General features: G+C 44.4%; 1 protein-coding gene across 4 annotated transcripts in view; it reads right to left on the reverse strand.

Moving 5' to 3' along the window:
* Positions 1-742: 742 nt before the first annotated feature.
* The window catches only part of ENPP2 (ectonucleotide pyrophosphatase/phosphodiesterase 2), an 85,349-nt gene continuing 70,535 nt past the window's right edge, over positions 743-15,556 (reverse strand). For all 4 annotated transcript variants that reach the window (XM_081204483.1, XM_081204485.1, XM_081204484.1 and 1 more), the window contains 6 exons: positions 14,801-14,940; positions 10,876-11,011; positions 8,432-8,509; positions 5,958-6,090; positions 4,974-5,130; positions 743-1,427 (listed from right to left, as the gene is read on the reverse strand). In XM_081204483.1, coding sequence (XP_081060609.1) covers positions 1,254-1,427; positions 4,974-5,130; positions 5,958-6,090; positions 8,432-8,509; positions 10,876-11,011; positions 14,801-14,940 — 818 coding nt within the window. In that variant the 3' untranslated portion in view covers positions 743-1,253. The remainder of the gene's footprint in view (positions 1,428-4,973; positions 5,131-5,957; positions 6,091-8,431; positions 8,510-10,875; positions 11,012-14,800; positions 14,941-15,556) is intronic.

Genomic DNA, 15,556 nt, shown 5'->3' on the forward strand with positions numbered 1-15,556 from the left:
TATTTTTTTAAAAAAACCAAATCCCTGTGAAAATTCTTCAGCATTTTAGTACTAATTTCTCTCAACGTGCAGTTTGGCAAAGGAAAGTTTGCGTAATATAATGCATTTTTGTAGGTTCTTTTTACTAACACATGTACTTTTATGCTCACTTTACCCTAATATATTAATTTTGTAGATATTCCTTGGGCTGGATAACTTGCACCTCAGAATTCAGAGAAGTGCACATTTCAAAGATGGCTGCATTTTGGTTCACGTAATGCTTTGGGAAGTGTGAATTAGGTCGAGATTTGTCTATGAATGTGAATTGAATCAAATTTATCCCCCTATCCCTGGGCAGGGCTTCTTGAGAGTGACAGCAGCATTTCAAAGCATTTAGGGCAGGCTTCCTCAACCTCGGCCCTCCAGACGTTTTGAGACTACAATTCCCATCATCCCTGACCACTGGTCCTGCTAGCTAGGGATCATGGGAGTTGTAGGCCAAAAACATCTGGAGGGCCAAGCCTGGGTTAGGGCATTATAGCTCCAACCTCTGACCTCACCATGTTACCCGAATTAATTTAATTTTTCCACGGATGTTCAGTCTGCTGCATTTAAAACTAGAGGGTCATATTTAAGTCCATGCAGTAAGTTTACGTCCTGTTGGAGCCATAGAGTAGTAGCAGGTTGGAAACCCAACCTAAGGGAAAAGAATCTGACATCCAGAATTTCAAAACGCTGTGCGAGAAAGGAACACAAAGTAAAAAAAACCTGAATGTGTGGTTTTATTATATTTAAGTTTCTATTCTCTATGGAGCTTAAATATGTCTATCACATAGTTAACAGTAATTGTCATTTTACATGTTTGATACACAGTACAGGACTAAACAAAAAACCAAAAAAAAAAAAACCAGAAGGTAAGGGAGTGCTGGAAAATTAAAAAGGTTTCCTCCAAGTAATTAATCAACTCTGCAGCACCATTTGAAAAAGCTTTGACCAAGAGACTTGAGTGTCAGCAAGCACTCAAAAAATCTCAGCTTGGGGGCAAGGGAGGGCAGACAGGGAGAGACCAAAACATACACCCTACGTTAAAAATAAAATAAAATCAAAAACAACTGACACAAGACTTTAATATATTTTAAGATTTGATGCAAGATTAACAAACAAACAAAAAGTACGACTAATAATTTTAATGTCCTGTTTCAAATTAATAAATATAATATAAAAATATACACCGCTTCATGAGAGGATGGATGGGCTGAGTTTAAAGAGGAAGGTTAAATATCGCTTTCAAATGTATGCAGGTATGTCTTTAAAGAGAGGATTTCTGTGTAGCTTCGGCTGGTCTTCCGGAAGAAATCCAGGCTTGTGAGCTGCTCAATGTCGCGTACTCTGGCGGTGTGCATTTTCAATAGGTCTTCAACCCACCGGGACTCGTCCTCGGAGGAGTTCTGGAATTGAAAGGCAATGTGACTATTTTATTTTGTTCTGTATATACCGCAATGTTCTTTTGTTGCTATGGCCGATGGCTGACGCAAATAAAGTTTCATTCGTTCATTCAAACGTGCACTCTCCCTTCTTAAAGTGAGCGTCCCACTCTCCATAATTTATTTTACTTAAACTATGGTCTTTATAAACACAGGGTTTGCAATTTGTGAAGAAGAACCTGCAGGGAAAGTTGATGTCTCATAGAATGGTAGAGCTGTAGCAGGGGTCAGCAAACTTGGGGGCCGGTCCACTGTCCCTCAGACCTTGTGGGGGGCCGGACTATTTTTTTTTGGGGGGGGGGGAATGATCGAATTCCTATGTCCCACAAATAACCCAGAGATGCATTTTAAATAAAAGCACACATTCTACTCATGTAAAAACACTAGGCAGGCCCCACAAATACCCCAGAGATGCATTTTGAATAAAAGGACACAATCTACTCATGTAAAAACACGCTGATTCCTGGACCATCCGTGGGCTGGACTGAGAAGGCGATTGGGCCATATCCGCCCCACGGGCCTTAGTTTGCCTACCCATGAGCTGTAGACTTGGAAGGGATCACGAGGGTAATCTAGTCCAAGCTCCTGCAAATGAAGGAATTTGCAAAGGGCCTTCTTGGTAGTGGCACCCGCCCTGTGGAACGCCCTCCCACCAGATGTCAAAGAGAACAACAACTACCAGACTTTTAGAAGACATCTGAAGGCAGACGTCTGAAGGCAGACGTCTGAAGAATCTGAAGGCATTAAAAGGGAAGCTTTTAATGTTTGATGCATTACTGTATTTTAATATTTTGTTGGAAGCCACCCAGAGTGGCTGGGGAAGCCCAGCCAGATGGGCAGGGTATAAATAAATTATTATTATTATTATTATTATTATTATTATTATTATTATTATTACTCAAGGTGGAGCTAAAACACACAACCCCAAGATTGTCTCATGCTATCCCAGCCCCAGGTCGGTTTTGAATACTTCGGCTCCCATTCGCTATTCTACATTTGTTCCAGATTTTCGGTATTTCATAGCAATGTTTAATATAAGACGTTGACTAAAAAATGTAAGGATCCCTGTTTAAGGCTGCATTCTAAACCCAAATGTTGTATTTCACACAACACGTAGCATCACGCACCCTGGTTCTACATGGCTGTGAAGTGATTTCCAACCACACTGCTGTCACCAAGAGGCTAGCAAAGGTTGGTTTTACCTCTAGGCCCTACAGAAGGCAATTGGCTCCCCACATGGATGCAACTGCCATATTGGAAGGTTGTACGCAGCCACCAGGTGGTGCAGTGTCATTTGAAACTATCTTGAAAATCCAGAGCAGTTACATATTGTTATGTACCAAGCTTGGATCCTAGAACAATAGGCAAACAGGATCCTAGAATGCAACATCTGATTGGCTTGCAGGAAAAGACCAATCAGGTTCCAGGAGGGAAGCAAAATCAGCCAATCAGACGGGACTCATTGTATAACTAATGTATATAAAAGCCTGAGGTTTGGGGGGCAATTCAATCACTGTTTTACAAGCTGCAATAAAGAGCATGAAATCACTACAGGACTCCGAGTATATTTCACATAATTAAGACATTGTTTTGTGAGTCAAATATTTTCCCCCACCCGCCATTCCAGGACATCAGAATGTTAACCCTGATGCAAACTGAAAATAAAAAATTTCCACAGAAAACCTGCATCAACTGCTCCAACTACTGAGATTTTAAAACTGAGGTCTGGCAGGAAGAAAAGGGTTGCTTTGCCCTTTTTCCCTGCTTGCTGTTTTCTGCTCGCCTTCGTAAAAGCACACACAAGCAAACATATTTTTTTGGGGGGGACACACAGTTCGTTTGTGGAAGGGGGTTGTTTTAAACAACAAACCACCAGCAAATAGAACAGTTAAATACCTGCTCTTTTCTGATCCTCTGCTCAAAATATACCTTGCATACATTATACTTGTACAAGTGTGTATACACCTCTCTCTCTCACACACACACAACTTACAATTTGTTATTAGAAAGTCTATAAACTGCATTGGCCTTCATCCCTTTTTACCTCTCCTCTCCCCTTGAGAAATGACTTTACTTCTTCTCCTCTTTACTAATAGCACTCTAGAGATGATTGCTACTACTTGCAATGATTAATTGTGAAGAAGTAGCACCTCTCTAGCCAAGTATGGATGTGTTAAATGGTTCATCCAAGCCCTTAAGAGTGCTTAGAGGAGAGACACACACACCAAACTGTTCCCATCGGAAAGAAGCTGAGTGCAAATCTCTACATGTTTAAATCAACAGAAGCAGATGGCAAATCTGGCTGCCTACGCCTGTTTTCACAATGGAACTCTTCTGCTGTGTAAATAGGCTTAATAAGCATCACTTGTGAGGAACACAGGTAAGCAAGCCCAGAGCACTTACAGTGTTAAGTAGTCTGTGATTGCTTACCTGTGTTCCTTGGGAGTCTTACATCTCAAAAGCAGCCTTTCCCAATCTTGGTTCCCCAGATGTTGTTGGACTGCAACTTTCATCATTCTTGACCATTGGCCTGCTGGATGATAGAAGCTGCAGTCTAACATCTGGAAATGCATATATATATATATATATATATATATATATATATATATATATATGTTGGTCATCCCACCCGCCACAACACCCAATGTGTTTTGACTATTGGCAATTTTGGCTTTATGTACCATCCCCAAAACGTAACCCCCACGTAAATTCAGAGTTGCCTGTATATAGAAATTAATGAACTGCATACTTTTGCATAGTTCAGTGATTTAACATGCTTTACTGGGAAAGAGAAAGAGAGAAAGAGAAAGTCATTTCTTGTTGTTTTCAACCTGGTTGGCCATGTTTGTGAACATTCACAATTTATCACCCTGAATTATTCAAATTGGTGCTGGATAATTCTCAGGTTATTAGAACTTTGGGCATATAAGATTGCTGCTGTTCTTGTGGCATCAATTCTTCCCATTATTAAACCCTGCTTCTGTTTCAGTATTTGGTCATTAAATTCATTTCAAACCATGTTCACTGCAGTCACATTTGTTTCATTGTCCTCAATGATTTTCCAATTTGACAACAAATGTCAAAACAAATTAAAATTTGAAGTGGGAATAAACTTTATCTGGGATAGTTTTAATTCCGATTTATGAAATATGAATACAGCTCTTTCCTATTTCTTTTCTCTTTCAGGATTAAACGAATACACACTGGACACCAACATCTGAAAAGCAGGTGATGTGTCAGCAAATTTTGCTTCCCATCCTCTGAAATTCACCCCATATGCCCCCCCCCTGCACCAAAATGCAAGGGAGCAAAATTCCGTACCGCCAAATCATGGGCTGGAAGTTTCACTTTTTGGACTTTTAGCTTAATTACAGAATTCCTGACCTGCATCAGGTAGAACAAAGAGACAGAACATCACTGCAGCCGAACAAGACTGGAAGTTACTCCCTCTTTTCTTCCCGTTTCCTGGTTTCAGAAGGAAAAAAAGCAAAGGTATCTCTTCAAACTTACAAAGCAGCTCTCATCATTGTCTGGACGGTGTGGGAATATATATGACAGAACAGACAGTGGTCCATCACACTTGTCAGCTGGCTGAGTGAAATCTAAACAACTTGTTATAATACTATAGTAATGGGTTGGGACTGGGATTGAACTTCCTTCCACATACCTAGAAGAAAGGAGAGGGGTTTTGGTTATTTTTTAAAATTACAAACATACCTAAAGGACATGTTGAAACAGATTTTGGGTAAATAACAGCCCCCAGTTCAGCTACCTATTAAAAAGGATTTATAGTATATCAAGTTTTTGCAACAAAAGTTGGGATACTAGATTTTCCAGAATATGTTGTTGGACTTCAACAGCTATCATGGCCAGCAGGAATGCTGAGGGTTTGGGAGTTCAACAACACTTGGAAGGTTCCTTCTAGAATGATGGCAAAATCCTCTTCACACACATAAGGAAACAGGTATGTTAGAAGAAGAAGAAGAGTTTGGATTTGATATCCCGCCTTTCACTCCCTTTAAGGAGTCTCAAAGCGGCCAACATTCTCCTTTCCCTTCCTCCCCCTACAACAAACACTCTGTGAGGTGAGTGGGGCTGAGAGACTTCAAAGAAGTGTGACTAGCCCAAGGTCACCCAGCAGCAGCATGTGGAGGAGCAGAGACACGAACCCGGTTCCCCAGATTATGAGACTACTGCTCTTAACCACTACACCACACTGGCGGGAAGGTAAACGGCATTTCCATGCACTGCTCTGGTTCTCCAGAAGCGGCTTAGTCATGCTAGCCACATAACCCGGAAAAACTTTCTGCAGACAAACACCAGCTCCCTCAGCCTATAGAGCAAGATGAACACGCAACCTCAGAGTCATCCGCGACCGGACCTAATGGTCAGGGGTACTTTAACTTTATGCATGCATAGCTAAGTCCCAGTGTTCAGTTCAACTCCTAGATTGGCATTCAAAAGAGACTCCAGCCTAGAGGAGAAGATTCTTACAGCTTTATCTTGTCCGGCGTATCATGCAAACCATCGAAGTCGTAATCAAAGATCGGGCCACTTATAACATTGACTCCGTTCCGCTCAATGGCATATCTCTTCACCAAAACCCGTTGAAAGTAATTCCACACCTCTGAATTTAAGAGAGAGAGAGAGAATTATCTTTAAAAGCAATAAGAGGAAATGTGGTTTATAAAAGTCACTTCTCATGTGGATTAAGAAAGAGAAACTTCTGTTGATTCTACAGTGGTACCTCAGGTTAAGAACATAATTCGTTCTGGGGGTCCGTTCTTAACCTGAAACTGTTCTTAACCTGAGGTACCACTTTAGCTAATGGGGCCTCCCGCTGCGGCCACGCCGCCGGAGCACGATTTCTGTTCTCACCCTGAAGCAAAGTTCTTAACCCGAAGTACTATTTCTGGGTTAGCGGAGTCTGTAACCTGAAGTGTCTGTAACCCGAGGTACCACTGTATATGCATTTATTTATGCTTTGATTTTTTTGAAGTCTTCTATCTTGGATTAATGAAGATGCACACAGGAAGGGGATTGGCAGACGATGAAGAGCCCTGAATGAGGGGCAGAGCGGAGAGCACCTCCCAAGCTGGGAGAAGAGGGGGAAGCTCCCAGCTCCTCTTCTGTGTGTGGAATAAGGGTTAAGTTATAATTGTGATAAAGGGCCTTGTATTTACTTATTCTTCTTTTCTTCCTCTTCCTTTATTTTCTCCCTTTTCATATTTCTTTTCTCTAGATTAGTTTGGCTTTTATTGTATTTTACGTTGAAAACGTTTAATAAAAACCATAATTCTCAAGGACAATTATTTTTAAAAACATAGTACATAGTCCACCAATTCTGTGTTTATGCATTCATATTCAATAACCTGGCACAGTATTCAAAGATTCACTTCCCATGCTTTTGGGTCAAGTAACCAAGATCAGCAGATCATACAAATTCATTTTATTTTTTTCTGTTTTTATTTTTATTTTCCTGCTCCCATGTTTTGTTCTCTCAATTCCCTCCCTCTGGCCAGTCCAAAACAAAGGAAATACACAGTGCCACTCTGAGACTGGCATTGCAATGGGCACCACACAGATATCACATTGTTCTTGTCTACAAAAACAGGATGGGATTCTGTTGCTGTCCTTACACATGACCTTACGCATGCAAGCACACATAGATGCCAACTGCAGCTCCCCAACATTGTGCTTTTAGGTGGATCATGCTATTTGCCCTGTGCTGTTTTTTGTGTTTTTTTAGGATGCCTTCCGCAGGCAAGCAGTGCCTACAATGGCCCCATTTAGGCACCAAGGCTTTTACAGACTCGCTCATGAGTCGCTGCCAGTCTGTCGGCGTTCCTAGGGAGGGATTAAATTGCACACTGGAAACTCACGGTTTTGCAATTCAAGTGGTTTAAAAGTGCTTAGTCACATCAAATCCACTTGTAAAAAATAATAATCTAGGCTTCTTGCAGTTAGGAAAGTGATGGGGAAGCACATTAAAAAGTATGGGACGGCAACTGATTGACAGGAAGGCATATAGCTTCTGTGCAAGCAAATTAGGATGAATGCTCAAATAAACAATTCATCTGGAGGAGTGCCTCTGCTGTCTTCTTCAGCTCAGGGTGCCTCCTTCTCAGCAAACACCTTAAGGGAGCCCTGTATACAGAATTTTTTAATGTTTGATGTTCTACTGTGTATGATGTTTTAATTTGTTGGAAGCTGCCCAGAATGGCTGGGGCAACCCCGTCAGATGGGAGGCATATAAACAACAATTATTATTATTATTATTATTATTATTATTATTATTATTATTATTATTTCTGGTTTGCATGATGTTGGTTTTTGTATTCCTAGTCTGTTTCTGGGCCCAATTTAAAGCCATTAAGAGCTTGGGAAAAGGTTACTTAAAGACTGCCTTCTCTCAGATATACCTACCCAAACCTTAAGATCCTCTTCCTAGGTTGTGCTCTGGGTGGAGCTCCCAAGAAAAGCGAGGCAGATAGTTACCAGGGAGAGGGCCTTTTCAGTAATGGCACCTTGGTTATAGAATAGCTTTCCTAGGGAGCCTTGCCTCGTGCCATTTCTGTGGTCTTTTCAGTGGCACATAAAGACCAGGCCTTGTACACAAACTTATGAGAAGGTTTGTGAACGGTACTGTTAAAACGTAACATTAAAAGTACTGATTTAAAACATGCACGCACAATCTGATCTTTCCCTGCTTCCTGGTGCACACTGAAATTATCAGGTAGATGAAATTACCAGGTAGACTCATTTCCCCAAGGATTCTGCCCTGGCATTGAAAGCAGATGCTGGGGCTTAAGACCTAGTAAGTTCTCATACAGCTTTTAAGCCCTGTGGAGAGAACTTGCACCCTAAATGAGTTATTTTCCTTATTCACTGCCTCTCTGAAGAGAGACACATGCGCCGAAGAGCCAGAAGCAGAGTTTTACCAATGCAGGTCAGAACCAGGTACGTACTTTTGAAGGCAGGATACATCGGAATGACATTCGTTATTAGAAAAGCATCGTATTTTGCATCTGCTGAGGAACTGAGTTCTGAAAGAGAAAAAGATACCTTCTGTCGGGATTACTTTATATTGGTGGATATGGTATCTACTGAGACGCTGCAAGGACAGATATCCCCTGTACTTGGAGAAAGCATTGAATGGGGAGAGCGTTGATCTAGCCCTCTTCCCCCTCACACCCACAAATAGTGATGGTCTCTTGAGCATCCCTCTACCCTTCATAAGGTCCCAGAACAGGCTACAACAATAGAAAAAAATGCAGTATAAAAATCTGTTAAAAACAAATAGATAAATGAGTTGTTAAAGGACAGGACAAACGTCATATGAAAACTACGTAAGGAAGGTGTCAGATACACATCTGTGGGGCAGGGACTCCACAGCTCAGAGGCTGCCACAGAAAATGCCCTGGGCAACAGCCACTACTTCCAGAAATTCCTGGGTGCAACCACCAAGAGAACCCCCTCTGATGACCTTAACACCTGAGATGACACTCTTTCCGATATTTGGTTATGCATGCATGCTTCTCTATGACTTCTGTGTGCTTTTCCTAAGACAAGAGGACACTACAGCCATTTAATCCCAGGGGCTAGTAGGTAATGCCTTAGCAAGTAGAGATTCTCTTCCTTTAACTCATTCAATGAGTTGCCCTGTGGGAAGACTCTGGCCTAAGTGCCAACTCCCTGGGGCTCTGGGTACCTGCCCACCCACAAAAATCCCCATGAAGGGTCCGGGCAACCACAAATTTCGGCGCCAGGGCAATGCATGCAGTGTGGCATCCCAGGTATCCACAGTCGCGGGGCCAAGTTGGCACACCTGGACTCTATAAAGGCCAGGCCTCTGCACACACAGTACTGGCTGGTTCTTGGTCCACTGGAAAAGGACTCCTTTTGGCCACAAAACACAGACAGCCAAACTAAATGCAATGTTTGCCATAGTAAAAAGGTAAAGGGACCCCTGACCATTAGGTCCAATTGTGGCCGACTCTGGGGTTGCAGTGCTCATCTCGCTTTATTGGCTGAGGGAGCCGGCGTACAGCTTCCGGGCCATGTGGTCATCAGAACTAAGCCGCTTCTGGCGAACCAGAGCAGCGCACGGAAATGCCGTTTACCTTCCCGCTGGAGTGGTACCTATTTATCTACTTGCACTTTGACGTGCTTTCAACTGCTAGGTTGGCAGGAGCAGGGACCGAGCAACGGGAGCTCACCCCATTGTGGGGATTCGAACTGCCAACCTTCTGATCAGCAAGTCCTAGGCTCTGTGGTTTAACCCACAGCGCCACAGTAGAAGGGACTAAAATTCACACCTAAATAGTTGGGGCTATTGACAGGGGGAGGTGGAGCTGGACTGTGGAAGGGGGGGTTAATCCTTTGCCCCCATCACATATCCAGTTAGAAACCCCCTCTTTTCCCCAATACATTAGTTCCTTTTAGTCCCCAGTATAGGAACTGCAAGATCAGCAAAAGCGTGTATGTACCCAATACAACCAGCATAGTATCTTAAAATTTTGGGGGGAAGGGATCCTAAGGACTTATCTTTCCACCTTCTACCTGTGCGAAGGCAATTTTTTTGAATAAAATGTGGGGTAGACCCTAATAAGCAAAGGATTTTAGGTATACGAAAAACAGACCACCAAATTTGTGATATTACCACACAAAAATGACAAAGATTTAGTTGGGGGGGGGGTCAGTTCACTGTGCAATTAACAAGATAAGTGAGTCCCCTGGCAGGTGGTGGTGTGGTGGTGATGATGATGATGGTGATGATAAGTACCCCGCCCATCTGACTGGGTTGCCCTGACGCCATGGACCCCCTGGGTGCGTTTTTCTGGGTTCAGGTTTTTCTGCCACTGCATGGAATCTGCACCTCCCTACTTCTCCCTTTCTGTGGCATGTACCTGGGTCTGACTGCAGAATAGATTTTTGCACACCACCAGCAAAACAATAGTATAATATCGAAATAATATCGTATCCCTAAAGGGACAGTGCTAAATATACCTTGGTACCAAGGAACAGAAGACCGAGAGGTAATATAAAATAAATCAGATTTCCATTTGGTAAATTAACATCATCTCAAGTTAGTGTTAGAGGATGCAGGGTTAAAGTTTCACAGAACTCTGCATTGGGAAGAGTATGTGCGTGCTCAGCATCACCTGAGATCACTTGGGAGGATATTAAACTGAAAGAGACCTGCTGCTGCTGCCCAAGCTTATGAAGCAGCTTGCCTCTTCAGCGGTGGGAACAGCAGCAACCAAAAGCAGCAAGTTCTCTCCCATATGCATTTGCTTCCCCTTGTTTGGAGCCCTGTTCAGGTTCCATCACCATCATTCGGACTGGCACAGATGGCCAGCAAGCGTCAGAATCTGTAGCCGCTGTGCCCTATATCCAAATTTAAGCTTACGGGGAGGGAAAAGGAATCCGTAAGACATTTGTCTGTCCACTCTGTAGGCCGTGCAGCTCTGACTATTGCTTGGAGAGATGCGTAGGTCAGGCCTCACACAGTTGGCCAGCTGCTCTGTGGCTCCAGGCACCTCTGCCTGCATTGAAAGAAGAAGGAGAAGGAGAAGGAGAAGGAGAAGGAGAAGGAGAAGGAGAAGGAGAAGGAGAAGGAGAAGGAGAAGGAGAAGGAGGAGGAGAAATACTTCTGTTTATTTCATTTACTTAGATGCTGCTTACTATTCAGAATTTCTCAGCAGGAAAATATGGAGCTTCTGGATCCCCTAGCAAGCACAGAAATCTAATGCCTACTCTTCCATTGTTGTTCAGAAAAAGACCGACCCAAGTGCACCACTTCTTAAAAGAGCCTATTTCCTTGCATGTTTCGTACTTAGATATGCAATGCATACCCAATTCCCCATCTCACACCCTGGAGTAAAGGAGGAGAGCCCTGTTGGATTAGACTGAAAACCCAGAAACCTGTTACCCACAAATTTATTCATTTATCAGATCCATAGCTGCCAACTTACAGATTTGAAAATAAGGGACCAGCAGCCTTGAAAATAAGGGATCAGCAGCCAAAATAAGGGATTTTCCGGGCACAGGTATGTTCGACTTCTGAGCCCCTCCGAGCCAAAGGCAGAAAGCCCAGCCAGCAGCCAAATGAAGCCTCAAGCGGTGGTTCCTACAGCGCAGCAACCCAGCAAAGGGGATGCAGCAAAGAAAACCACCGTCACCTTTCCGTTGGGAAGCGCTGAGCAAAGGCAACGCGGCCAATTTGATCGGCACAAGGCATGCAAGCTCCACCCCCCAGTCGTTCTTAGACTCCTTATTGGGTGAGCAACGCAGCCAAGCAACACAGTTGGAGCCTCCCTCCTCCCTGGCTGGCAGGGAGGGAGGGAGAGGAGCTGCTTCCTTTGAAACCCGGGAAATTTAAGGGACATCATCAATAAGGGACAGCAGTGGGACACGGCGCTGGGATAAGGGAGTTTCCCACCAAATAAGGGATGGTTGACAGCTATGATCAGATCCCTATACTGCCCTTCATTCAAGGATCACACGGCGGTTTACAATGTTAAAATGGGGTGAAAAATGTAACATAGTAACAAACAAAAATGATACCCCACCCCAAACCCACACACGCACACAGAGTTTAAAAGGCCATAGATTCTGTAATTAGCCAAAGGCCTGGGAGAAGAGGAATGTTTTCACTTGGAGCCTAAAGGTATGCAATGAAGGTGCCCGTTGAGCCTCTTTGGGGAGAGCATTCCCCAAACGGGAAGCCACCACAGAAAAGGCCCTGTTCTTGTGTTGCCACCCTCTGGACTTCCACCCTCGTGGAAGAGGCACATGAAGAAGGGCCTCAGAGGATGATTGCAGGGCCCGTGTGTTGGTTCATAAGGGGAGAGGCAGTTGCTAGCTAAATGCTTCCAAGGAGGGCAAACCCTTTCAGTCGCGTTCTGCTTACAGAAATGGAGGGTAGTCTTTGGGGGAAGGGGGCCATAGCTTAGTGGCAGAGCATCTCCTTTGCATGCAGAAGGTCCCAGGTTCAATCCCCGGAATCTCCCAGGTAGGGCTGGCAAAGACTCCCTGCCTGAAACCCTGGGCAGCCTCTGCCAATCAGTGCGGACAATATTGAGCCATATACACCAATCGTCTGACTCTGTAAATGGGGGCCTCCTTCTAGCTTTGTTCCTGAAGTCCATGGAACCAGTGATCAGGGCACACACAATGGGGTGTTCCTGTGCTTTGGACCCCAGTAGGCATCCTAACCCCTTCATGGATCACTGCCTTGTCTTGGCAAAGGGGCTTGAATAACTCAGAGAAACTATGAGCTATGCCATACAGGGCCACCCAAGATGGACAGGTCATAGCCGAGAGTTTAGACTAAATGTGATCCACCTGGAGAAGGAACTGGCAAACCACTCCAGTATTTTGCCAAGAAAACTCCATGGACATAAAAAAGGAGAAACTTTGAGAAGAAAGTGAGAGTTTCCAAGGCATGCTCTGGTTCATGGGGTCACGGAGAGTCAAACACGACTCTGGACCGTCTAGAGGGGCTGGGAGCTGGGGGCACTGTTATACGGTGGTTCCGCTCCTTTCTCCTGGGCCGTGTCCAGAAAGTGGTGGTGGGGGATGAGTGTTCTCAGTTGTGGGGTGCCTCAGGGTTCCGTCCTCTCCCCCATGCTTTTTAATATCTATATGAAGCCGCTGGGAGAGATCATCAGGGGGTTTGGGCTGGGTGTTCATCAGTATGCAGATGACACCCAGCTCTACCTCTCCTTTAAATCAGAACCAGTGAAGGCAGTGAAAGTCCTGTGTGAGTGCCTGGAGGCTGTTGGAGGATGGATGGCGGCTAACAGATTGAGGTTGAATCCTGACAAGACAGAAGTACTGTTTTTGGGGGACAGGGGGCGGGCGGGTGTGGGGGATTCCCTGGTCCTGAATGGCATAACTGTGCCCCTGAAGGAACAGGTGCGTAGCCTGGGAGTCATTTTGGACTCACAGCTGTCCATGGAGGCACAGATTAATTCTGTGTCCAGGGCAGCTGTCTACCAGCTCCACCTGGTACGCAGGCTAAGACCCTACCTGCCCGCGGACTGTCTTGCCAGAGTGGTGCATGCTCTAGTTATCTCCCGCTTGGACTACTGCAACGCGCTCTACGTGGGGCTACCTTTGAAGGTGACCCGGAAACTGCAATTAATCCAGAATGCGGCAGCTAGACTGGTGACTGGGAGTGGCCGCCGAGACCACATAACACCGGTTCTGAGAGATCTGCATTGGCTCCCAGTACGTTTCCGAGCACAATTCAAAGTGTTGGTGCTGACCTTTAAAGCCCTAAATGGCCTCGGTCCAGTATACCTGAAGGAGCGTCTCCATCCCCATCGTTCAGCCCGGACACTGAGATCCAGCACCGAGGGCCTTCTGGCGGTTCCCTCATTGCGAGAAGTAAGGTTACAGGGAACCAGGCAGAGGGCCTTCTCGGTAGTGGCGCCTGCCCTGTGGAACGCCCTCCCAGCAGATGTCAAAGCAATAAACAACTATTTTACTTTTAAAAGTCATCTGAAGGCAGCCCTCTTTAGGGAAGTTTTTAATGTTTGAAGCTGTACTGTTTTAAATATTCAGTTGGAAGCCACCCAGAGTGGCTGGGGAAACCCAGCCAGATGGGCGGGGTATAAATAATAAATTATTATTATTATTATTATTATTATTATTATTATTATTATTATTATTAGACGACTAAACAACAAAAGGCATTTTAAAAAACCCTCAAGGTGGAAATATGCCCTTTGAATGGCATTGTGTCCTTCAAAAGCTCCCTCCCTATTACTCCTTGCCTCTGTCCTCCCATCCTCCCTTGTCCTTTTCTCTGTCAAAATGTGGACTCAACGCTGCTCAGGCCAGAGGGCGACCTCTGTGCTATTCAGTAAAGTTCTACCTAGGCAGAAGGTGCTGTACAAATCCATTGTGCCAACTAATCTCTCTCTCTCAATGCAAAACATGCCTTCATTATTTGCTCATTTGCAATGTTCGCCTTCAGGACTTTGGCAATGGCATAAAGGTCCACAATTCAAATGTAATATTGTATGGAAGAAAAAAATATTCTCCTGCCGCATGCAGGTCCATTAGTATTCAGAGGGCTGTCTTACTATGGGAAAACCACTTAAACATGGGCTGGATTTCGACACATCAAAGAAGCGTTTCAGTTTAAAGCGTTGTAAATTTAAACAGGGAAAATAGGTAGAGAAAAACAGGGCTCCACGTCACCATCTGGTGGCACAATGTTATATCACATATACAACACGTATAAATTGTTTTTTCTTTACCAATCCAGCCAAGTCAATGATGTGTCTGATAGGATGCATTAAGAGATACAGGAAAACAGTCACCTGCTTTGAAATAGTGTAGGACGTCCAGAGAGGCATCAGGAATGTTTCGCTGTAGCCGCTTTCAAAGTCGTGGTGGTGCAAAATGCTGTATTTTGTACGGTAAAGAACAGCTGGGCGACCGTAGAGGAGGTGCTTGTTATCTGCAACGTACAGAAGATTGTGCGTGGGACCCACGCAATACAATACATACATTTCATAAATGTATAAAAGCCACTTTGCAAAGAAATATATATATATATAAATTAAACCCCTCCAAACCACAATAATCAGCCACACCTATGATCTCTGCACCACTACCCAATACTAGGCAGCTTTTCCACATTAATTTGGGGAGCAGAATTGCAAAGCAGCATAAAGTATGACTGGGTAGTCCTCTCTGCTGCAAGCTGACTAGAAGAAGAAGAAGAGTTTGGATTTGATATCCCGCTTTATCACTACCCGAAGGAGTCTCAAAGCGGCTAACATTCTCCTTTCCCTTCCTCCCCCACAACAAACACTCTGTGATGTGAGTGGGGCTGAGAGACTTCTTTGAAGTGTGACTAGCCCAAGATCACCCAGCAGCTGCATGTGGAGGAGCGGGGAAGCGAACTCAGTTCACCAGATTACGAGTCTACCGCTCTTAACCACTACACCACACTGGACTAGGGGGCGTTTCAGGCCAGCGAACCTGTGGCTGAGTTAATGGATTGCAACTCCCATCATCCCAGCCCATGCCGGTTGGGGCAGGTTGGAGTTAGAGCCCAACACCTGGAGGAC

The sequence above is a fragment of the Podarcis bocagei genome, assembly GCF_964188305.1.
Source record: "Podarcis bocagei genome assembly, chromosome: 8".
Lineage (NCBI taxonomy): Eukaryota > Metazoa > Chordata > Lepidosauria > Squamata > Lacertidae > Podarcis > Podarcis bocagei.